Consider the following 25861-nt stretch of genomic DNA (forward strand, 5'->3'; position numbering starts at 1 on the left):
AATCACAGAGCAACGATGGCATAGAGAATATTTAAAGTGGTATGTTAGAGGAAAGAAAAAGGTTGAGAACCACTGGCCTCCAATGTTGGGTCAACAAAGGCAAGGATCCCACATCTCAGTTTTGCAAAGAAAGTAATCACAACAGGTTGACTCCATAAATGGAACAATTTTGAAACTGGAACTGAAAGAAATCCTATTCAAGAAGGTGAATGAATCCATTTTAATGATGAACTATTTATTTTTTCAATTTGTTTTAATGTAATCTTTTAATTTTGATTTCTTTTACATTTTTCAATTTATTTTTTTAATTTAGAAAAACAGCATGGTAGCAGGCCCTTCTACCCATCACCCTGTGGTGCCCATGTGATCATTTAACCTTCTAACCAGAGTACCCAGCCAACACTACAACACAGACATGGGAAGAATGTACAGACAGCACCAGACTCAAACTCTGGCCACTGGCACAGTAATTGCATTGTGCTGAAGTCCCACACCTGCTTTGTATTTAAGGATTAGAGGGTGTGGGAAGAAGCAGATTAACTCCCTGTAGTGTTCTTAAATACAGCCTTCATCTCACCCCACTGGTGCCAATCATTGTACATCTTTTCAATTTAGAGTGAAAGTGAAGGAGATTGTTATACAGAAAACATAGGCACACGAATGACTTCACAACACTTAAAATTACTCATTTTAGTCTCAACCATCATTGTGTGTGGCCTCCGTCAGTCGTGATCGACCATGGGTACAGCGCTTCTGGTAGTATCTCCAGGGCACAAGCCAGGACAGAGTTGAAATGGAGATCCGTCTGTTGTCCATGCAGTGGACACCCCCCACCCCCCCCCCCCCCACATGACAGATCCAATACAATTCAGTGCCAGCAAGCATCGCAGGAGTTGCCAAGCCAGTGCTGTGTGCAGCAGACAGCCGCCTTCAGGATTGCAACTCCAGAGTTTTCCTTGGGAGTTACTCCCAAAGCCTCTCCCATGAGCAGATATAGCTACAGGGCAGTGGAGGTTTGAAATCAGAGTTTTCCCTCTCCTACATGAGTTACCAACTCTGGTTAACGATCCCCATCTGTCCAGAGCAACTGGTTAAGGTGCCAGTGGCCCGCCTTTCCCCCTTCTCTTGTCAGCTCCATTGGGCATAAGAACAACGCCACACGTGCAGGCCAGGAGTTGGACTTGATTGTCAGAGGCTGTTTGAGGCACACTCCATTTGTTTATCAGTGGGAGCTCACCCCCACTACCACCCTTCGGCTATGACAACCTTTAGATCTATCATTAGGGACACCATTATTCAAGAGGATGAGCATTGGGATGATTTTTCATTGCAGAGAGGATGTGGAGTGTGCATCAGGAGCATCAAATATAGGTAACATTTCAGCCACCTCCTGAAAAGTTTCCTCAAAATCCTTCCCTCAAAACACAATGGCCATCTATTACATTTTGGATCATTCATAGAGGAGTCCTACAGCAATGTCCTATAAAGATTGATTTAATTGCAATACAGGCCATGGGAGGATGAGGTCCTTTGCACAGGATTAAAATTCTAAGCTCAGTCAATGCTTCCCAGCATTACTAAAGAGTGGGATTTATTTCCATTACTAGATGTTGCAAACTATTGGGCTGTGCCAATTCCGAGGAATAGGTCATGACAGAAGAAGAGTTTTAATCTATTGATTTTTGAACAATCAAAGACATGCCCTGATGTTCAGTGCATTGTGAAACATTTGAATGGTAAATATTTGACAAACCTTCCACTTTTATGATAAACAGAATGTTGAAATTTTAGAATTAAAACGCAACAGAGGGCAGAAAGACAAGTAATTCTGGATACTCTCGTTGGCACAATGCGAGGAACACTGGTCTTAGGTTTGATAATAGGCTTCATTAATTTGGTAAGTTTGCTTTCTGGTAGAATCATTGTCCTGGAGATTGAATCAGGTTGTTTTTTTAAAAAGGTGAACCAGTTTATTTTGAGGGTTTTAAATTAATTTAAAAGGATATCTTCCTTCATATGTGCAAGTTTAATATGTTCTTTGCAACCAAGTCAGGTGAAATTACCTGTGTAAACTGGTTTGTTTTTCACCAAAACATAGGCGATTCCATTAAGTATCCTGTCACCTCGTGGACCAAGACCTGTGGTGTCGCGTCAAGAAAAAGCATCGTGTTCAGAGGAGGACAAATGGCCAGTGTGTGATGATGATGACATGGTAAGTGGTAAGGTGGCAATTTCACATTGAGTGAAGATTTATTACATAGCAAATCAGTGAAACAAAATAATTGTGCATTACTATTTCAGGGCCATAAATGTCCATCTGGATGCAGGTTGAAAGGAAAAATAGAAATTCAAAATATGCAAAATGACGATCGAGTACACGAGATACGGCAGATGTTGAGAGAATATTCCGAAATGTTTGGGAGTACCTATAATACTGTGCAAGAAGTTGGCAATAGATTGAAGCAGTCTCTGGACAGACTGGGAAGTGAGTGTCTTCTGTTTATGGTTACACCAGAAAGTTTCACCTTTTGGGTTCATAAGGAGTTCTCATTTAACATTTAAAATGTTAACTCATTTGAATTTTACACTTCACTGTTTTTACAAGGCAGATCCTTTCTATGCGCCAAGGCAATTCTTCTTCCATGGAATTGCACTTATCAGTATTGTTACAAGTCCAGAGGATCCCAAAACCCAGCAGCAATAGATATGCATCACGACAAAGGGTTACTTAAACAAAAGTTGCTTTTAATTATCTTTGAACATGAAAACAGAATTAAACTTTAACTTATCTCTAAGTGCACGTGTGTATAATGTGTATATAAGTTTAGAAAAGTTCATTGGTTCACAGTCCAACCTCAATGGGTGCAGGCAATTCTTGTACTGTGCACAGAAGTTAGCATTAATAAAGTTCACCAGACTTTGGTGCTTAACAGATAAATTGTTACCACTCAGGAGAGGGTTCTTGTTGGTTTTCAGAGTTTTTCTTGTTCCAGGACATCCACAACTGATTCCTTTTTAATCAGCCACTCCGGTGTCTTGCTGACAAAACTTTCCCCCTTCAGGTTTCTCCAGATGATAACTTCTTTCTCTCAGGTCACCACAGAGTTCCTTTCTGTTTCTCCTATACTAAGGGAAACACCAGACAGCTAGTCCTCTCTTTTGACCAGGCCGTCTTCCAAAGCTTGCCAGCTTGTCCCGCTGGAACCGGTTTCTATCTCTCCTCTCTCTCTCTCCCTCCCACACTAACAACAAAGTTGTTCTGCCCCTGCTGCAAAGATCACATGCTCTTCCAGACAGCAAACTCTTTTCCAGACAAACTGCTACTGTATGTTGCTTGTTTATTGCCTTTTGCAAAATAGGAGTCCATCATTGAAGTCTCTGAGTGCTCTGCAAAACTCCTGCAAAAATTCTGTTTTAAATTATTTGTGTGTGACCTGCTCTAACAAATCTTTCCCAATTTATGTCCCAAACATGTCTATATACTTTGTCACACCTTCCCCTTTAAAGGAATTTTAACTCGAGTTAAAATTCAGTTAAAACTAAAATATCTAAAAGAGCACTAAAGAGATTTTAAAAATACACAATACGCAACATGCTATAATGCAGTAACCCAATGTTGAGAGTATTTTTATACATGATCAATTTTAAGATCTTGACAAACAATCAGCAATAATATTATTTACACCTCAGATATTGTTAATTTGCAGATTATATTCTTGTAATATCAAACTCCAGTTTAACAATCTTCTGTTGTTATTCTTCATTTTATTCAAAAACACCAGAGAATTGTGGTCAGTAAATATCACAATTGTTTCATGAGAGGTACTGAGATATACATCAAAATTCTGCAGAGCAAATATGATAGACAATAGTTCTTTTTCAATAGTGGAAAAGTTCCTTTCATAAACATTGAATTTTTTTGAAAAGTAGACAACTGGATGGTCAATTTCATTATGTTTTTGCAATAAAACTGCACCTGCTGCTCCCTCACTGGCATCCACTGCTAAAAAAAAATGTTTGCCAAAATCAGCAGATTTTAACAAAGGGCATTGGCATAGCAGCTCCTTTAAATTTTCCAAAGCTGTCTGACAACCTTTAGTCCACACAAATTTCTCCCCTTTTTTCAAAAGGTTGGTTCAAGGAAGAACAAACTCGTCAAAAATTTCTGCAAAATCTTCTATAATATCCTACCATTCCTAAAACCTTCTCACTGCTTTCTTGCCATTGGGAATAGGAAACTCAGAAATTGCATTCACCTTAGCTTGAATAGGTGCAACTTTGCCATGGCCAACTACATAACCCAAGTATGTTATGGTGGCATTGTCAAATTGACTTTAGACTAAATTAGCAGTTAAGTTTGCTTTGGATAATCTTGCAAACAATTTGGCCATTTCCTCTAGATGTTCTTCCCATGTGTCACCTTTTGTGACTAAGTCATCAATATAACCATCTGTATGAGTTAACCCTTGGATAACCAAATTAATCATCCTCTGGAATGTTGCAGGTGCATTTTTCATGCCAAAAGGAAACACATTATACTTGTATAAACCAGATGGAGTTACTAAAGCTGAAATATTCTTTCCTCTCTCAGTTAAAGGCACACACCAGTAACCCTTCAACAAATCCAACTTAGTAAGAAATTTAGCTTTGTCAATTTTATCAATACAGTCATCTATTCTCGGAATAGGATAAGCATCTGTTTTAGTTACTGCATTAACCTTCCTGTAATCTGTACAGAACCTAACAGTTCTATCTGGTTTTGGTATCAGAATGCAAGGAGAACTCCAATCTGAGCTCAAAGGTCTAATAATATCATTTCTCAACATATATTCCACCTCCTCATCCATGATTTTATTCTTCTGAATGTTTATTCTAAATGCGTGCTGTTTTATGGATTTGCTTCTCCTACATCTACATCATGGTAAATCACTTATGTCCTTTTTGGAACATCAGGGAACAAATTTGTGTATTTCAAAAGTATTTCTCTCGACAGCATCTGCTCTTATAACTTAAGATGGCCTAACTTCTTTTCCAAATTCTCCAAAATTGTTGAGTTAGACAGGCGCACAGGACCATGGTTTCTTTAATGTTACCCTCACAAGATTCTGTTTCCATGATGTTATGATCCATAACTTCCTCAACCCTAACAACTAACACCTCAGAAACAGATTGTTTTCCACTACTTTTATTCTCATAATAAGGTTTCAACATATTTATGTGACAAACCTGAGATTTATTCCTTCTATCTGGAGTATTAACAACATAGTTAACATCATTCAGTTTTGATTTAACTATGTACAGTCCAGAAAATTTAGCTTTCAAAGGATTGTAATGAGTTGGAAACAAAATCAAAACTTTACTTCCTGTCTTAAAATTCCTCACCTGAGCGCTCCTGCCAAATAGACACTTCATTTTACCCTGAACCATTTCTAAATTCTCTTGAGCCAAAGTTCACACTTTTTGTAGCCTATCTTTAAATTTAGAAACATAATCCAGCAAATTCAACTGCACATCCTTATTAATCCATTGTTCTTTTATCAACATCAAAAGCCCTCTAACCTGACGTCCAAACACTATTTCAAAAGGGCTGAAATCTAATGACTCTGGCACAGCCTCCCTTGCTGCAAATAACAATAAATGAATACCTTTGTCCCAATCTTTTCCATTCTCCAGACAATAAATCCTCATCATATTTTTAAGAGAAGAATTAAATCTTTCCAAAGCTCCTTGAGTTTCAGGATGGTTCACAGATGAAGTGATCTGTTTTATACCCAACTCATAAACCAACTGCTGAAACAACCCAGGCATAAAGTTAGATCCTTGATCACTCTGGATCTCTTTCGATAATCCAAAAACTGTGAAAAATCTTTCCAGAGCCTTTACCACCTTTTTGGCTTTAATATTTCTCAATGGTATAGCCTCTGGAAATCTCGACACTGCACATATAATTGTTAATAAATACTGGTTACCATATTTAGTTTTTGGCAGGGGGCCTACACGATCTACAATAACCCTAGTGAAAGGTTCCTCAACAACAGGAATACATTGTAATGGAGCCACTGGAGGACACTGGTTAGGTTTCCCCACAACCTGACAAAACTGACATCCTTCCTTAAAGCAGGCCAAAAAAATTGTTTCAACATTTTATTCATGATTTTCTTTATACCAAGATGACTACCCAACGGTGTACTGTGGGCTAGATTTAATATTTCCTTCCATTAATTTCTAGGACTAACCACCTGATGAACCACCCCCCCCCCCCCCCCCACTCTTCATTAGCAGGAATATCAAGAGGTCTCCATTTTCTCATCAACAATTCACCTTTGAAGTAATATCCACAAGCTAATTCTTTAATTTCCTGTTCATTTACTGCTTTGTCCCTTAAGACAACAAGATCTCTATCTATTTTCTGCTGCTGAATTAACTCTTTCCTTGATAAAGAGAAATCCTTACTCTCACAATTACCCTGCTCTTTCAAAAGTACTTCAGAAGTGCTGGGCAAGTCTCTATCAACTGGATCAGCTCTTATCATTTTCTTAGTCACAGACCTCGTTACAGCACATGCAGGATATATCTCACAGTCCTCTCTAACCTCATTCTTATTAGGCCAATCTGTTAATCTCAAAACTGACCCAACTTTATCCTCTACCAAATCATTCCCAAATTAAAATGAGACCCCCTGCATGGGTAACTTTGAAATTACTCCTACTATAGCAGGTCCTTTCACTAATTCTGAATTTAGCTCAATATTGTGAAGCAATATTGACTCCACCTCACCTCCATCACCTTTAATCAAAGTTGACTCCTCTGTGTCCAGAGTTAAAACATTTTCCAACAACAATGACTGAGCAGTGCCAGTATCTCTAAGAATTTTAACTAGAACCTATGGTTCTCCCTCCTTTACTGAAACCAAGCCCTCTGACACAAAAGGTTTGAAAACATCCATGACCTCCTTACCAGGTTTGGAACATCTGCTCTTCTTAAATTCGACTGTTTAAATACATGCTTCTGATAAAACCTCCTTTTCTTGTTTCTTTTTCAACACTCTACAACACAATCACATGACCAAGTTTCTTACAAAAATGCCATACATATGCAGATGTTATGTCCTTTCCCACCTTACCTTCATCATTTCTCTTAACATTCTCTCCAGACTTCATTTCAGGCCTACTATCCTGCTCCACATTAACCTTATGAACAGGTTTATTAATCTGTTCCACATTAGCTCTCTGAAAATGCATTCCAGGCACTCAAAACTCTCTGTGTAAAATACTTATCCCTGATGTCGACCTTTCACTTAGTACAGATGTCCTCTGGTGTTTGATACTTCCACCCCGAGAAAATGATAATGGCTCTCTAACTTATCTATGCCTCTTATAATCTTGTAGACCTTTATTAAGTCACTTCTCATTCTTCTTTCCTCCAAAGAGAAAAGTCTCAGTCTGCTAATCTTGCCTCATAAGACTTGTTTCCCAATCCAGACAACATCCTGGTAAATCTCTTCTGCACCCTTTCCATAGCTTCCACATCCTTTTCATAATGAGGTGACCAGAACAGAACACAATAATCTAAATGTGGTCTCACCAGAGATTTATAGAACTGCAACATTACTTCTTGACTCCTGAACTCAGTCCCCTGAGTAATGAAGCCCAGCATCCCAGAAGCCTTCTTAAATATCCGGTCAACCTGGATCACATCTTTTTTTTGAATATTTAATTTTGTGGTCAAACATGTATCAAGAAATAACTATTAAGTAAATACATGGATTGAAATGAAAAAAAACAATGGTACAAGTTGCCCATATCTCTGAACAGCTCTGTCTCCCCTCCCCCCAAAACCCTGAAATAGAAAGATAGAAAGGAAGAAAAAGAAAATAGAAAGAGAAAAAGAATCAGAAAAGCAAAAAAAAAAGGGAAAGAAGAGGAACTGTCAGGATCCGGGGTTCCCTTCAGAGTATTATATCCTTTCCTTACCTAGATCTCAAATAGGGTAAAGAACAAAGATGTAGAACGCAAGAACGAAATATGTATCCTTAAATAGTCAACCCTGCATTCTGCAAGTATGGCTGCCAAACCTGCCAAAACTTACATCTTCATTAGATTGTAAGTAATTTTCTCCAGGGAAACTCTGCATTTCCACATTCCATCAGGTTATGTCCAGAGGGGAATCAGACCTTCAGATAACCACAATACATTTCATGGCCACTGGCAATGCAACTTCAAGAAATTCTAATTTTGGGTCTTATGTCCACAATATTTCCTTGGGGAAACATTTCTGGACTTTGTAGCAATTGTTTCCCAATAGTTTGGTCTAATAAAATTCATAAATTCTAAAGGTTTCACTTTAGAGCACAGCCAAATGGAATGTAAAAAGATTCCTGTTTCTTCACCATATCTAATACATATATTCAATATATTAGAATTTATTTTATGAAATTTATGCAGGGCAATATATAGCTGATGCAAAAATTTTATATTGCACTAGTCTATATCTTATATTTATTTTATTGGTCATGTTGTCCTGTCATAAATTAGATCAGTTTTTATCACCAATACTAATATTCAAGTCTGATTCCCATCTTTGTTTTGATTTACATAACTTCCGTTTGGGAGGTCCTGACTGATGTAAACTTACTCATGTTCCCCTTTTCAATCAGAGTCCCCATTTCACTGCATTCTAGTAGAATCATGGTCGGTCTTAATTCATCTCTGAAATAAAAAGCTCTTAATTGAAAGTAGCAGAAGATTGTATTATTAAGAATATTATATCTATTTTTTAACTGCTCAAATGGCATTAGTTGCCTTGAACGTAACAATCTTCTACATACTTGATCCCTTTCTGGGACCAGATATGCAGAATCTTGTTAAAGGAATTAATCTATTTTGAGTCGAGGGCATTTTGGAAAATATTTTCCTTTTGTTCCAATTAAACTATTCAATTTCTACCAAATATTCAAAATATGCTTAGTTTTCAGTGCTTCTTTTTCACCACAAATAGATTTAGAATACCATTTATTTATAAGATGTTCTGCTACTCTCTCTCTCTCTCTCTGACTTTATGCAGTTCAATTTCCATCCATGAAGGCTTGTTTCTTCCATCAAAGATGGAAGTGACAAATTTCATCTGGGCCACCCAATAGTAATATTTAAAATTCAGGAGTTGCAAACCCCCCATATGGTATTTCCAAATTAACCTTTCCATGGACTGATTTTCCTCTCCAAATAAACTTCCTAACCAACTTATGCAACCCTTTTCCAAAGGGTTGTTTAACCCATTAATACCATTGCCATAGATTGTCCTTATATTTGTTCCTTTTACCTTTCATTCCATCTATCCACATCCCTTCCTCCAAAGGTCCAAATTTCCTTTTCCTCCACTGCTGGGCCCAAATCTACCTATAATTCCTATAGAAAAATATTAAATAAAATTATATATATAAATAAAAAGATATAGATAATTTCATATCTATAAAAAAAGATCAAAACAAAACTTAAATTCCCCCGATAAATATTAAGAAATATACTCAAAACACTACCCACATTACTATTATGTGCTGTGACGAATGCACAAACACACATCTGGTGTGACAAAGACAAACCATATTTAACCCCCCCCCGCCCCCCAGAAATTAACATTTTGCAAATACTAATTTAGATCCTTATTTACAAGAGAAATATTTCCAATATTACTTAGATATATAAAGATAACATTATTACCATCGCCTAAGTTCTTTTGGCCCTCAAGCCCAGCTTAACAAAGTCTGTAGCATGCTTTGTATCTGTAAAAAATCTGATTTTGCCATAGGGCATCACGATCTTCAGGGTGGCAGGGTGGTGAAAAACAAACTCGTAACCCTTTTTCCATAAAGAATTCTTTAAAGGGTTGAACTCCTGCCTACCTGATGTTCAGGTAGAAGAAAACTTTCCCCCTTTAAGTTTAGAGCAGTTCCCCCATTTCCTTTCCTCCTTTGGCCACTGCTCTAAGATTGTTCTCACGGTCCTGAAATCATAGACATATGGTCAACATGGAGCAGGGTTTCTGGCCTGGAAATAGGATGGGGGGGGCATAAGTGATCTCACCCACTTTGTCCTGTCCCAGTGTTCTAGGTAGCCAGTCTTGAAAGTATGTGATAGGCTCAGCACCTTCAATGCCTTCCTTAAAGCGTACAATCTTAACGTTATTTCTCCTTCTAAGTTTCCTAAGACATTGATTTTGTCCCAAATTCTGTCTTTTTCCTGGTCCCTAGTGCTAACCTCTTTGTCCAAACTGTCCATTACACCTTTGAACTTTTCTTCAACAACATTACTCTTTCATTTAATGACTCTATAGCTCCTTCCACCTTCAATATTGCTCTTAAAATATTATCAAGCTTCTTATTTGTATTTTTCTCTTTTCTGTCCAAAGCCTTTAAAACATCGTCTATAGTATGTTTAGATTTAACGTATTTTGCCTTTTTTTTCTCCGTTCCCATGGTTTCCTCTTCTCCTCGGAACTTTTATTGGAGTCGCCATTTTGTGATGACTCCTCTTCCTCGATTAGTTCTGGCTTCTGTAGTCGATCCTTTGAGCCGCTTACGTGCGTAATTATGCACCTGCGCATTGAATCAAGGGTTCCCCCTGCAGTTTCTGTCATCGTTAGTGCCGATGACATTGTAGCACTAGAGCCAGGGAGAGATACTGCTGATTGGGAGGTAAAGCAAACTTCCTCTGCGGGCTTCTTACTGTGCTGTCTATTTCTAGCCTCCCCTGTCCTAGGTAAAAGAACTATGTCCCTGATAATACCTTTGTTCCTTTGTACCTTTCTTCTGCCGACATGTTCCAGAGGCTGCCAGACGGGTCCTGTTCTTCTTTAATCCCTTTGGTAAATGGGTTCAAATATTGTTTAGGCAAAGAAAATTGTAAAAATTTAGTATTTTAAACCTTTTTCACAAATAACCTGCATGACATCCTTGAGTGATCTATGGATTTGGACCCTGAGGTCCCTCTGTTTCCTACCATTAACCATGTATTCTGCCTTCAAGTTTGACCTTCCAAAATGCATCACCTTTATCCAGATTGAACGCCATCTGCCACTTTTCCCCCCAACTATGCATCCTATCTATATCCTATTGTAACCTACAACAACCTTCACACTTCCTTGAAGCAGCATGGTTGGCGTAGTGGTTAGTACAATGCCTTTACAGCAATTGAGACTGGGGTTTGAATCCTGCACTGCCTGTAAAGAGTTTGTACGTTCTCCCCATGTCTGCGTAGCTTTTCCCTAGGGGCTCTGGTTTCCTCCCACCATTCAAAAAGTTCTAGGGGTGTAGGTTAATTGGGGGCATGGACTCGAGGGCCAAAAGAGCCTGTATGTCTAAATTAAAATTAAAAACTATCGACAACTCCTCCAACCTTTGTGTGATCAGCAAACTTATTGACCCATCCCTTTACTTCTTCGTCCAGGTTATTTATAAAACTCATAAAGAGCTGAGATCCCAGAACAGATCCCTGCAGAGCTCCACTAGTCACTAACCTCCAGACAGAATACTTTCCCTCCACTACTACCGTTTGCTTTCTACATGAATCCACACAGCCAAGGTTTCATGCCACATGCTTTTCTGAACATGGGGGACTTTGTCAAATGCCTTACTAAAATCCATATAGACCATATCTACTGCCCTAAATTCATCTATTTGTTACCTGCTCACAAAACTCAATTAGGGTTGTGAGGCACGACCTTCCCTTTATAAAGCCATGCTGATTATCTCTGAGAAGCTGAACTTCTCCAAATGCTTATAAATCCTGTCCTCAAGAATCCTCTCCAATTGTTTGCCCACCACTGATGTTACTCATTGATCTTTAATTCCCAGGAGAATCAAACAAGGAGAACACATTTGGAGCTTTTAAATCCTCCCTCTTACTGAATTATGCAAATATAAAATATAAATTGAGATTTACCAAAAAAATCTAACCGAAGTGTTGTCTATTTTTTTACCTCTTTAGACACTGGTGAGACCTACTACCGGCATGTTGATCGTTTGAATTCCAGACTAATTACTGTGCAGAACAGAATCAATGAACAAGTTTTTCGCATAAATATATTACGAAACAGCATTGTGGAACAATTCAAAGACATTACAAAACTGGAGGTAACAACTTTATAGAATATTTGAATCATATATACTGGTAGTCAAAGAACAAGTCCTTTCTACCAATCTCATCTATGCTGACCGTGTTACCTACCTGTGCTAATCCAGTTTGCCTACATTAGTCCTTTACTATCCAAATCCAAACTCTATTTGTGTCTGCTTCCACCAACTCCTTTGGCAGGTTCCAGATATTCACTGCCATTTGCATGAAAATCTTGCCCCTCAAATCTCCATTAAATTTCTTCCTTTTCACCTTAAACTTGTGCTGTCTACTTCTGTCCTATGTAAAATAACTTTGTCCCTGATAATATTATAAAACCCTCAGTCAGTATTCTATATTCCAATGGAAATAAAACCAACTTATCTAATTTGTCCACCAACCTGGTGAATAATTTCTGCACTTCTCTATTGCTACCGCATTGCCCCTGCAACTGTGGTGACCAGAACAGTACATAATATTCCGTCAGCCATTCTCAACATGGGGGGAGGGAGGAGGGAGGCACCCAGCACATTTAAGTAAAACAGTGAAAGCCTGGTTTTCATTTCATTTCACATAACATAAATATATATTTTTTAATGTCGTCAGTAGGAGAGAAGTACAGAAGAAACCGAAACTTGACTGTTTCACAGCGAAGGGAACCTATAAAGTTTGCGCAAAGTCCCTAGCATTGGGGGAGGGGGGGGTGTGGAGAGGAGGCACAGCCATAAAAAGGTCATGAATGACTGCTCAAAGAGTTGTCTCAACAATGTTTTGCACAGCTACAACATGATAACCCAACTTTTATATTCAATGCCTCAGCCTATGAAGGCAAGCATACAAATACCTTCTACACCATCCAATCCATCTGTGTCTCCATTATCAAGTTGCTTTATACATCAGTGCTCCTACCAGAATTTGATTTACCACAGTACATTTGCATGGATTAAACTCCATCACAACCTTCTTGATTATTTACAACTCTATCAATTTTCTTGTCATTTGCAACTTATGACATTTTCATTCAAGTAATTCATATATATTACAAACAACTAAGGTCCTAGAACCAATCCCTGCAGTTAAAAAAACATTCATTCAGCACACCTTGTATAACAAAGGCAATTTTGGATCTAGTATGCCAACACAACCTGGATCCCTTGTGCATTAAGTTCTTGACCGGCCGACCATGCCCAACCTTTTCAAAAGCCTTACTACAATCCATGTAATCCACTGTTTACTCTACCTTTATCATTTTTCATAGCAATAACCTCAAAAAAGTCATTCAAATTCATGATGTCCACTGCACAGATTCATCCTATCAGTCCCTGCCTTTTAATCAACCTTTCCATTAATTCAAAACTTCAATTTTTTTCATCATATTCTTTAACTTTTGAAAAGGAATTGTTTCATATCTCCGATTCAAGGTCAAAGGTCACTTTAGTCATTAGAACATGTCAGATTCTCCTTAATGTTTTGCATAAAAGTTGATTCATGGCTGATGTAGCTTGGGTTAGGTCTAGTCCCTTCTTTCATTTGTACACTGAAACTATCTTGAATAGCCCTTTATCTGCCAGATAGACAGGTCTGTTTGAAAAACTGAGCCTCATAAGTTTGAAGGCACACCTCATTTGCTTAAGGTTACCAACCTGCAGACAATTTTCTGCCTCCAATTTGGAGCATAAATGCAGAAAGTCTCTGGGTTGAGAGAAAAGTAGATTCAGTGGAATAGGGAAATGAGGGAGAATGAGCAAATGGGAAAAGTCAATTCACAATAAACAGCACAAAGGAAGATTTCTGAAAGCTGAAGGTGAGATCCTCAACTCTATGGTCACTCTGAGCACCTATTCGATGGGAAAATTGATGAAATTGTGGAGTAAATGCATAATATGGATTTTATCAGTCCTGACCTGAAATGAGAACTACTAAGATTGAGAACACGATGTTTAATAAAACCTATTATCTTTTGTAATAGGACATTTCAATAATTCATTGACAGTGAGATGAACTTAGAACATCTTTCTGCTATTAGCTCCACTGGCAACCAAGTCAAAGCAGCTATCACGTTGCCCAGGAAAATAGTTACGTGGAGCAGGCAACCTATGATTGGTTTCATATCCTTTGGCTAGATCTTGACTCAGTAATGAGCCCGTACCATACCTTTTAACAATCTCCAGCAATGATAATACAGCATTCACATCAACAACGTGAAAATTGATATAAATAAATACAAGCAGGATCAGGTTTTCAGGTTAATCACAAGATAAAGTTTTATTCAGCAACTTAATGGTGGCAGAAACTTTCAAGCCCAGCAGAAGAACATTTTACCAACAGTAGCTTAATTTATCTCAATGAACTTAATTTAATGAGGCTATTATCATTCCCCACTGAAATTCCTTTTTGCTGCCAACTAAGCAGGTACTTTGCAAAAAAAAACTCCATTGAATAATTGTATCTAAAGAGATAATAAATACATAACAGATAATAAATATTCACAGTGACAGCAGGTGCATAAAAGAAAAAGTGGAATTCCAATAGTGCCAAATTTTATGATCAGGATGGAGATTCAAGAGGCTGGTACCCAATGGAACAAAACAGTTCTTGAAACTAGAGATTCTATACACCAGGTTTCTGGACCTACCTGAAGGTAGCAGTAGGAGGAAAAGAGTTATGGGAGTCCTTTAAGATGTTGGTTGCTTTCTTGAGGAGCATGTCAAGTAGATGTGTTCATTTTTGGGGGGGGAGGGGATCAGAACCTGTGATAGACTTGGTTATGTTTGGTACTGTCTGTGTGTTCCTGTGCACTCGACTTACCAAAACCGAACTGGGATGAAACCAGTCAGTCTGTGGAAGTTTGATAGAGTATTCGGCGATGCGCCAAATTTCTTCAGATTGCTTAGAAAGTTAAAGCATTGCATGCCATCTTCACAGTTGTCTTGATGTGCAGGTTCCAGGTGAGGTCCTCCAACATATGGACTACCAGGCACTTAAAGTACCAACTCTGTCCACTTCCTTCTCAACGATGCAAGAAGATATGTTGTTCTTCTGTCTCCCCAAAAATAAGCTCCTTGGTCTTGGAAACCAAGCTATGTTTTTAAGACAGCCTGGAAATTAGAAAAGAAAAAAATGTTTCCAATTTGAAATGCTTTTATAAGATAATTCACGTCATTTATTTATTTGTTACAAAATTTTAAAGACCTTCTGTATTATCCTTACTTAGGTTGACATTGATATCAAGATACGAGCTTGCAAAGGATCTTGTAAAAGGTCATACGTTTACCACATTGATAAAGGAAATGCTGCGCAACTCCAGAAGAACTACAGATCTCTCACTTCACTCTCAATCGAAAAGATTCATTACAGAAAACCAACACATACATTCAATATGAGGGTATTAAGAAAAGAGCCGACCAACATCTATCAAAAATCTGGTGGAAAAGGGATAAGATATTCTGATTTCTGGAAAGAAACAAATGAGATGGAATTTACCCTAAAAAAAAATACTGATGATTCTAAGGGTGCAACTGGTGAACCTGTTAATTATGGTACTGCAGTTCCAGGCTCACTTGATAAAGTAACACCTGAAGCAATTCACACAAGTAGCTCATCTAGGGGTGATGATATAAGTATTTCCCCATGGTTCTCCCATTCAGAATTTCATGAACCAACATCACACCTGTCAACACACTATTTTAGCCATACACCAGATATTAATAAACACACTTCATATGGGGTTGTAACTACTAAAACAATCATTTCAAAAGATGGTAAAGTTACTGAAACAGTCACATCGGACGTGTCTGATTCTTTCCCTCCTGAAGTTGATCATTTTCGTGACACATTAAAAGTAACAGGATCTAGCCAGATTAAGGGATCTGCTTCGAGCACAGACAAACACACCTTTCGTGAATTAGGAAATCTACACTCTTCAGGGACAAAATCCACCATGTCTATGTCCCATGATTCATTAGTTAATACAAGGGGCACCACAAACACTGATGACTTAGATGAATTTTCAAATCTAGGTGAACACAGTGATTTTATGAATTTGAATATCAAGTGGCCAAGTGACAACAGAGGTGAGAGTAGTTCAACAAAAACAGTTAGGGTTTCTCATGAAAGTGAAACACATAGGTCTGAGAGCCATTATACAAAGGGATTCACATCTAACCAAGGTGTAAAAGTGGCCAGTTTTCCTAATGATGAAAGTGGAGGCAATCAGACCAGTCACTTGCATTAAAGTCAATCGTGATGAGATGAAGACGGCTTTGCAAAAGGTAGGTGCAACCAGCTCTGCCTTCCATATGTAATTAACTGTTTATTTTTAATTTGCTAAATCAGGTTCAGTAAATGTAACAGATATAGATGAATTCTTATAGAATTTGTATACCATTTTTAAAGAAGGATTTATTAATTTCTGACATTTGAATGGTGGGCTTTGAAATGTTTCCAGAACCACCATTTTTTTAAAAATATATTCAAAATGCATATTTCCTGCCATTTTATTTTGGGAAAATATATGAATAAGCAAATAAACATCCCAAGTTATTGAAAAAAGCAAGAGATTTCTGGGAGCTCGAAAAAAAAAATTGTACTCTCACTTGCAACAGGTAAGGTCCAAAAGATCTGGAGAGCAGCTGATGTCATGTCTTTGTTCAAGAAGGGAATTAAGAATAATTATAAACCACTAAATCACACAGTGATAGGGAAACTATTGAAAGGGATACTTAAGGATTGGATTAAAGTACATTTGGAAAGTTATGGTCCAACGTAGCTTTGTGAGGGGCAAGTCATGTCCTACTAATTTGATTGAACACTTTGAGAAAATACAAAGGTGGTTGATGAGGGTAGGGCAGTGAATTTGTATACATGTACAGTAGGGTAAGGTATTTGATAAGGACCCTCATGGATGAGATCCAGGGTGAGGCAATAGTTTGTCTTGCCCAGAGAAGAGAGTGGGTAGTAATGGGAGGGTGTTTTCTGGCTCAAAGACCATGACATGTGGTGTTCCACAGGGTTCAGTGTTGCAACCCCTGTTGTTTGAAATATACAAATGACTTGAAAAAAAAAGTATGTGGGTAGTAAGTTCATTGATGATCAGTAAATTCATTGATTGGTGGAAGTGTGGATAGTGTTGAGGGCTATCAAACAACAGGATATATAGATCAAATATAGATATGAGCAGAGAAATGGCAGATGGAGTTTAAGCATGAGTTGGTGCAAAAAGAACCGATATAATTCATGGCAGGATTTTTAAAAGCATTGATGTGCAGAGGATCCAGGCCCATAGTTCATTGAAAGTGGCCATGCAAGTAGATAGGATCATTAAAAAAAGCATGTGAAATGATGCCTTCATTGGGCAGGCAATCAATACACAAATAAAGAAGTCATGTTGCTGTTATATAAAACTTTGATCAAGCCACACTTGGATTACAGTATGCAATTCTGATTGGTCATCACAGGAACGATGTAGACTTTTGGAAAGTGTACAAAAGAGGTTTTCCAGGATGTCACTTGCTTTAGGGTAATGGAGAACTTGAGTTGTTTTCTCTGGAATGTAGGACACTGAGGGATGTCATGATAGAAGTTTATAAAATCATCATAAGGTGGTCTATCAGAATCTTTTACCCAGGGTAAAACCAACATACACCAGAGACAAGGTGATGATGATTTAGTTTGAGGGAGTTTCGTGTAGCAATTGTTTTGCACAGAGTGGTGGGTGCATGGAATGGTCTGTAGAGGGTAGTGGTAGAAGCAGATACTATTGTGGTGTTGAAGAGGCTTCCAGATAGACACACAAATATGAAAGGGGTGGAGGGATATCTATTAAGTCTAAACATATGAAAAAGGATCATCTGGCCCATCTGGCCCATTGACCCTGCTCCGATATTTAATCAGATGTGGACTCAGCTCCACCTGAGAACATTTCCACCTCGTTCAACCCATTGACTTCTTATGTTACATGCAATTTTCATATCATATTTTCTGTCCCCCACTCCTCCATCTGCTTTGGCATGCTGGTTCTATCCCAATGCAAATCTAATTTAAACCTACCTCCCTCCCCACGCCCCCCCCCACCCACCCCGCATCCCAGAGCAGCACTTCAAACCTTCCTGCAAGGATATTAGTCCCCATTCAGTTCAGACGCAAACCATCCCATCAGAACAGGTCCCACCTTCTCTGGAAGAAGAAAACCCAATCAATAGCCCCTTTTCCACTGCCCAGATATTGATGGCCAATTTACTGCTTAAGGGAATCAATTGGCATGCCTGTGTCAAATAATGCAAAATCATTCCGGGGATTGATGACCTCATTTATTTTAATGCAAGGAGTATTGTAGGAAAGGCAGTCGATCTTAGAGGTGAAGTGGCATCTGGAATTATGACATTGTGGCGATGAGAGAAACTTGGTAGCAGGAGGGGCAGGACTGGCAGTTTAATGTTACAGGCTTCCATTGCTCCAGATGCGATAGAAAGGGGTTGGTTGGAGGTGGGGGGGGGGGGGATGATGCAAAGGGGAGGACTTGTGTTGCTTGTCAGGGAAAATATTACAGCTTTGCTCAGGCAAGGCAGACCAGAGGGCTCATCTACTGAGGCAATATGGGTGAAATTGAGGAAGTGGAAATGTATAATACTCCTGGGGTTGCATTATAGACTGGCCAATAGTCAATGAGAATTGGTAGAGCAAATCTGTAGAGAGATAGCAGACGGCTGCAGGAAACAAAGTTGTGATAGTAGGAGATTTTAACTTTCCACATATTGACTGGGACTCCCAAACTGTAAAAAGGCTGGATGGCTTGGTGTTTGTCAAATGTGTTCAGGAAATTTTTCTAAATCAATATATAGAGATACCAACTAAAGAGGATGCAATACTGGATCTCCTATTAGGGAACGAGACAGGACAGGAAGTGTCGGGGAACAGTCCCGAGCCAGGTGGCATCAACATTGACTTTACTGCTTTTCATTCAACCTGATCGCCTTCTCCTTCCCCTCCCCCTTCCTTGTCTGTTCAGTGTTTTCACCCACCCAGCCATCCATCACCCTCCTCATTGCTCCTGTCCCCTCCCTCCTTTCTTCACCTATCACCTCCTGCCTCTGCCCTCCTCTCCCCCCTGACAAAATATCTCCTCAGACCTTGTGGGAGGCTAATGCAGAAATTATAGGTACTCTGGCAGAAAATGTCCTTAAGGCATGTATGATGCATGATTGGAGGGTGGCTTGTGTTGTTCCATTGTTTAAAAAAGGCTCCAAAAGTAACCCTGGAAATTATGGGCCAGGGAACCTGATGTCAGAAGTAGGTAAGTTATTGGAAGGTGTTCCAAGAGATCAGATACAGGTATACAATTATTGAGATAGCCAGGCACTGATTAGGGATAGTCATCATGGCTTTGTGCGTGGTAGATCATGTTTAACCAATCTGATAGATTTTTTCAGGAGTTTAACAGGAAAGTTAATGAAGGAAAAGCTGTGGGTGTTGTCTACATGGACTCTAGAAAGGCCTTTGACAAGTTCCCAGATAGGAGGTTAGTCAGGAAGGTTCAGACGCTCAGTATTCATAGCGAAAAAGTAAACCGGATTCGACAATGGCTGGACAGGAGAAGCCTGAGAGAATTGTGGTGGAAGATTCCTTCTTAGACTGGAGGCCTGTGACAAGTGATATACCTCAGGGATCAGTGCTGGGAACATAGTTGTTTGTTATCTATATCAATGATCTGGATGATTATGTGGTAAATTGGATCAGCAAGTTTGCAGTTTGGAGGCATTGTGGACAGCAAAGAAGGTTTAGATAGCTTGCAGTGGGATCTGGACCAGCTGGAAAGATGAGATGAAAAATAACAGATGGAATCGAATGCAGACAATGTGAGATGTTGCATTTAGGAAGGACAAACCAAGAAAAGATATAAATGGTAAATCTGGGACACTGAGGAGTATGGTAGAACAGAAGAATCTGGGAAGAGAGATGCATAATTCCCTGAAAGTGGTATCACAATAGATAAAGTTTTAATGTAAACCTTTTGGCATACTTTATAAATCAAAGTATTTTGTTTTGGAGTTGAAATGTTATGGTAAAGTTACATAAGACGTTAGTGAGGCCAAATTTGGAATATTGTGTGCAGTTTTGGTCAAGTAACTACAGGAAATATATCAATAAGATAGAAAGAGTGCAGAGATGATATACTAGGATATTGCCCAGATTTCAGGAACTGAATAAAAGGTTAAGACTTTATTCCCTGGAGCATAGAAGAATGAGGGGATATTTGATAGAGGTATTTAAAATTATGAGGGGGGATGGACATAATAAATGTAGGTAAGCCTTTTCCACTGAGGGTAGGTGAGATACAAACCAGAGGAATTAGGTTAAGGATAAGAGGGGAAAAGTTTAGGGATAATATCAGGGGAGTGGTGGAAGTGTGAAATGAGTTGCCAGCTGGAGTGGTGAATGCAGGCTAAAATTTAACATTTAAGAAGAATTTGTACAGGTGCATGAATGGGTGAGGTATGGAGGGCTCTGAACTAGGAACAGTTCTGTGGGACTAGGCAGAAAATTATTCAGCACAGACTAGAAGGGTGGAAGGGACCTATTTCTGTGCTGTAATCTTCCGTGGTTCTAATAAAGGCCAGCACCACCATATACCTTCTTAACCACCCTATCAACTTGTGTGGCAACCTTCAGTGATTGAAGGGCTTGGACCCTAAGATCATTCTGTTCCTCTGCACTGCTATCGATTCAGCCATTAACCTTGCATTCCAGCTTTAGGTTCAATCTTCCAAAGTGCATCAGTCCAAATATTTTTGGATTGAACTTCATCTGCCTCAAATTCAATTGGCCTTTCTTCCTATTTCAAAGTTCATTAGCACGTCACTGAAAGTAATCCAGAGGTCACTACCCTTGAAGTCGCGTTTCTCAACCTCTTACCGAACTGTCATTACTCGTTGTGCTGAACCTCATCCATTACTCTCCCTATGTCAATTGTACCAACACGTACAACAACCTCTGGCTCACCAAACCCTTGAGAATGTTCTCCCTAACCCTGGTACCTGGGTGCCAATGCACAATACTGGTGTCTATTTACAGCCACAGTTTCTCCAGTCTGTCCCCCTCAGTAGTTAAATAAACATGAAAGCCTTCACACGCCATAGTTGAAGTAAAAACACAATGCTGGAGAAACTCAGCAGGTAAAACAGTGTATTTTATATGGCAAAGATAAAAACACATAACGGACCTGATTTTCCGACTCGACACTCTCCAGCCAGATGGCCTTAACATAAACTTCTCCAGTTTCTGCTAACCTGTTCTCCTCTTCCCCCTCCCTTCCCTTTCCCCTGTCAGCTCTCCACCCCCTTCTCCCTCTATTCCTCCAGCCATCCCCCTCCCCTGCTTGCTGCTGTCCCCTCCCTCCCTTCTCCACCTATTACCTCCTGCCTTTGTGACCACGGCTCTCTCCCTTGCCCTCTTGTTCAGATGCCTACCGACATTTTTCCATACCTTGATGAAGGGCTCAAGCACGAAGCGTCTTTGATTCCCCTTCCTTGCTGTTTTCTTTTCCCTGCTTAATTATGTTTATATTCCTTCACTTCTATTTCCCTTTTGCTTTCTTTGTTCCTTGTTTACATGTTTCTTCAATTTTCACTGGACTAATGCCTTAACAGTTATTTAATGTATATTTTACAGCATTTGTTTCTCACTAAGGACTGATTCAACAAAATATACAGAATTCTAAAACACTTGTTCTTAACGTCATGTAAATTAAATTTTATATATTATCTAATGATAATTACTTTATCCATGCAGTTAAACAGCACGGATGATGTAGCACTTTTTGTGACCTTAACATGTTCAGAACAACCATAAAATGAGCAATCTATTTGTAGGTTTTATTGACATTGGCTGAAAGATAAATATTGACTGAAAAATCAGGTTATTCACCCATTCTTCTTCAAATATTCTAGTACGAGTTTTTGATGAGTATTTTATAATGTCTATGACATCTTAAGGTGTGTCCGCTTTATTTTGCAGAAAATCAAGAGAATGGCAGTCCTTATTCTCTCACGACCATTATCAGTTAAAGAAGAAAAGCTTTCTTAGTAATTTCAAATAAAGATGTGTAACACTGGGTACAAGCTTCTTTTCTGATCTCTTATTGATAATATTGTGGAAATGTTGATCAAAGAACCTCTTACACAATGAGAAGACGATGATGTACATGCAGATTAAACTTCAGAAGCCATTGAGTTCCAATTAAAGACCAATGGATGAGGTATTATTATTGATATTATTCTCAAGACCACCAAGTATTGAAATGGAAGTCGACAAGAAAATTCTCAGACACATCGCCAAAATACATGATAACTTTAGAACCTTAGGTTTCATGATTGTCTGTTCCTTGAAAAGAACAAGCTGATAACACAGCAGAAAATATTCAACGTGCTAAATATTCTCATCCATGCAGCTGCAGCGTGCAGTATGTAAGACTTCAAGAATCCATTGAATAATTTGTCAATTGCTGGAAACCCTCACACCAACACATAACCATTCATGGCTAAAATTCTATTCATATTGTTTATTGTATAGAGTCATATTGCATGGAATAGGTCTCTCAGCCCAGTTCCTCTATGCCAACCAATATGTTAATCTGGAGTAATCCCATTTGCCTCTACATGATCTATATTCCTCCTTTTATCCATAAATCTGTTCAAATGTCCTTTGAATGTTGATATTGTGTCTGCTTCTACAGTTTCCTCTGACAGTTCATTCCAAATGCAGACCACCATCTGAGTGAAAAAAAATTCTTCTCAGATCCCTCTCATATATCCTCTAATTCTAGAATCATCTACCCTGGGCAAAAGACTATGAGTATTCACATTATCCATGCCCTAAATGATTTTGCAAAACTCTATTGGATTACTTCTCATTTTCCTTAGATCCAGCAAATAAATGCAACCTCTCCCAAACACTCATGCCTCTAATCCTGCTTCCCAGTGACTCTCCTTTGCACCCTTTCCAATTTATTGATGTCCTTCCTGTAGCTGGGCAAGCAGATCTACACATAACATTGTAAGTGTGGTTCCACCCAGCACCGTATATCATGAGTTCCCAACTTTTGTACACTATACCCCACCCAATGAAGACATTTATGCAAATATACCTTCACCATCTGAGTTGTCACTTTCATGTACCCCTAAGTTTCTCTGTTTTACAACACTCTCCAGTGATCCACCATTCTCTGTGTAAGTCCAACCTTGTTTAACTTACCAAATGCAAGCCCTCACATTTGTCAGTTATGTTCATTTTGTCAATCATTAACTACTTCCCCAACTAATCTAGCACCTATTGTAAACCTAGATATCCATTCCCCATTGCTCATTACATCACTGACTTTGGTGTTACCCACAAATTTACTAATTAACTACATTGTCATCCAAATCAGTAATATAGATGATACACAGTAGACCCAATACCTGAGGCCCACCACTAGACTAAGACCTCCAAGCAGAATAGCATCCTTCCACCACTACCCACTGCTTCTTTGACGAATCCACTTTTGAATCTAATTGCTCACCTTGCATCCCATGTGATTTCACCATCCAGACTATATTGTGGTGTGGGACCTTGTCCACTGCCCTGTTCTCACAAACAGTCTCAGCTAAAACTCTACAAGATTCTTGAGACATCAGCTGGACACACAAAGCCATGTTGACTAAACTGGGTTTTTTTTGAATACTTTATTTATAAATTTTTAACAACAATATAATTACTTTACATTCAATTGTAAATGATGTCAAAAAAATTATTACATGTGCTAATATACCCCTTCCCCCTCAAACCACCCTCCCACTCTTCCAACCCCTCCACCCCACACCCATGTACAGTGAGAATGAACATGTTACATTTGGCTTTATGGTCTTCCTGGTGGAAGCTGAAGAGACTGTTCCTGTCCTGTACTTTTCTATGTATATCATGCTCGCACTGTTACAATGAGACAGCATTTCTCCAGGACCATATTTACATAAAGTTAGAAGTTAAAGACATTAAAATATTAGGACGTATACAGTAAATGTCTACGGTAACCTATGCATAAATGCTCTGGGAATTCAGTCTGATGACTTGGGGGAAAAAACTGTTGCCCAATCTGGGCATAGGGGCCTGAGTACTACGGTACATCCTACTAAATGGCAGAAGGGATAACAGATCCTTTCATAGCATTGGTTGTGTGCAATCTTTTGAAGACAACTTGTGGATGTCATGGAGATATTGGAAATTGTGTGTGTGGTGGTACACCACCAGCCTATTGCAGGGGGCAACCTCTGTACCTGCAGGAGTGTAAGGACACAGGACAACACCTGGCCGGCTGTCAATCAGTCGGGCTGAATGGATCAAGCCCCACCCGGTCGAGTGTCAATCACCCTCCGGCTACCCAAGGCTTCACACTGAGTTGCTGCAGCCACAAAGCCTGTTGTTCAGTCTTTACCTTGTGTGTGTCTGATTCTGGCTAACAGCGAACCACCGTGTGTTACTTCTGTGTGGTTTAACGGGTTTCCTTTATTAAAAACAGAAAATGGAGGGAACACACTCCATGGAATGAGGTTTCAGGACGAAAACTTCGTCATACATTGACTAATTCTCCCTAAGAAGTGTTTTGGGATGTTCTGCCCCATTAAGCTGCTCGAAAATGCTTGTTTTTAGTGTTGCTGCTGCTTTGCAATTTCGATTTGCTGCTGGTTCGTTCGCTGGAGAGAATAGAAAAAGAAATTGGCTAATTTTGCATTGTTTGTTCCATTGAATTAATGTTCTGTATTGATGCAAATGATAACTAAAATTATCAATAAAAAGAAATCTCTGTTTAATCGGGGGCCTCGGCTTCTTCTGGGTGGAGTGTAACGCTGAGGGTCCTCGCGCCCGAAACACTCGCCTCCCCGCGCCGCCCGAGAGCCCGGCTCAGCTGCACGTGCGGGGTGCGACCGCTAACGGGAGGTGCCGCTGTTGCCGGCGTGCGAGGGCAAGAGGGGGCGGGGTGACGACGTCGAAGACGTCCGGCCACCATTGCGCTCATTCCGTGTGGAACTTTGCAGCCGGAGGTCGTGGATTAACCGTGGGATTTGATCGGGGAGGCTTGCGGTTCTGAGCGGCGGGCAGCAAGTGGCGACCATGGTGGAGGTGGGTTTGGTGGGTGGGTCCGGGCAGCTGCGGAGTAATGGCGCCCAAGGGTCTTGGCGGGGGCATGGGAAATAAGGGCAGGCGAGGCCTTCCAATCCATTGGTTGGGATGAGGGAGGTACTTCTGCATCTAGACCCTCCGTGTTTGTGTTCTACACTCTGCATCATCTTCTAATCTGGTCTTAGTATTGGGGGGAGGGGAGGCTGTACTACATTCTCTGCACAGACCTGCAAAGTTCTCATGATCACCGTATTGGAAACTTTTCCCTACCTTTAGGTGCCGAAACCATAGTGCAGGAGTTGGAGAGAGTGCGATTGTAATTCGGTTTTAAGTTCTAGAAGTCTTTTTTTGTAGCACTAGGGTGGCCTCCACAAAGGTATGTTCCCTGCCTTTTACCCCCCCTCTTCCCCCCCACCCCCCCCCCCCCCCCGCCTTCTGTAAGTAGTTTTAGAATTAGAATTTATTGTCATGAAGTTTGGTATTTTGCGGAAGCATCGTAGGGCAAACATGTTATAATCATCTTGCGACATTGCAATTGGGAAAAAAAATTGAAATAGTTGTGCACGAAAAGTAAGGCAGTGTGTTTGGTGTATTGATCATTCAGG

The 25861-nt window shown here is 39.5% G+C and overlaps 2 protein-coding genes across 4 annotated transcripts in view; both read left to right on the top strand.

Annotated features, from left to right (window-relative positions):
- The first annotated feature begins 1786 nt into the window (after nucleotides 1-1786).
- Nucleotides 1787-22222, top strand: LOC138758155 (fibrinogen alpha chain). Its single transcript, XM_069926677.1, has 6 exons — nucleotides 1787-1897; nucleotides 2099-2212; nucleotides 2302-2485; nucleotides 11982-12127; nucleotides 15322-16378; nucleotides 22119-22222. The coding sequence occupies exons 1-5, from the start codon at nucleotides 1850-1852 to the stop codon at nucleotides 16339-16341; spliced, it is 1512 nt and encodes a 503-aa protein (XP_069782778.1). The 5' UTR covers nucleotides 1787-1849; the 3' UTR covers nucleotides 16342-16378; nucleotides 22119-22222.
- A 2883-nt stretch (nucleotides 22223-25105) lies between these two features.
- The window catches only part of plrg1 (pleiotropic regulator 1), a 50958-nt gene continuing 50202 nt past the window's right edge, over nucleotides 25106-25861 (top strand). For 2 of the 3 annotated variants that reach the window (XM_069926679.1, XM_069926680.1), the window contains exon 1: nucleotides 25107-25256. Coding sequence is in view for 1 of the 3 variants with exons in the window: in XM_069926678.1 (XP_069782779.1) it covers nucleotides 25248-25256 (9 nt within the window). In the remaining 2 variants the exon portion in view is untranslated. Of the gene's footprint in view, nucleotides 25257-25861 lie in introns of all 3 variants that reach the window. The other variant, XM_069926678.1, reaches the window with a different exon arrangement.

Source organism: Narcine bancroftii, chromosome 3 (genome assembly GCF_036971445.1).
Source record: "Narcine bancroftii isolate sNarBan1 chromosome 3, sNarBan1.hap1, whole genome shotgun sequence".
Classification (NCBI taxonomy): Eukaryota; Metazoa; Chordata; class Chondrichthyes; order Torpediniformes; family Narcinidae; genus Narcine; species Narcine bancroftii.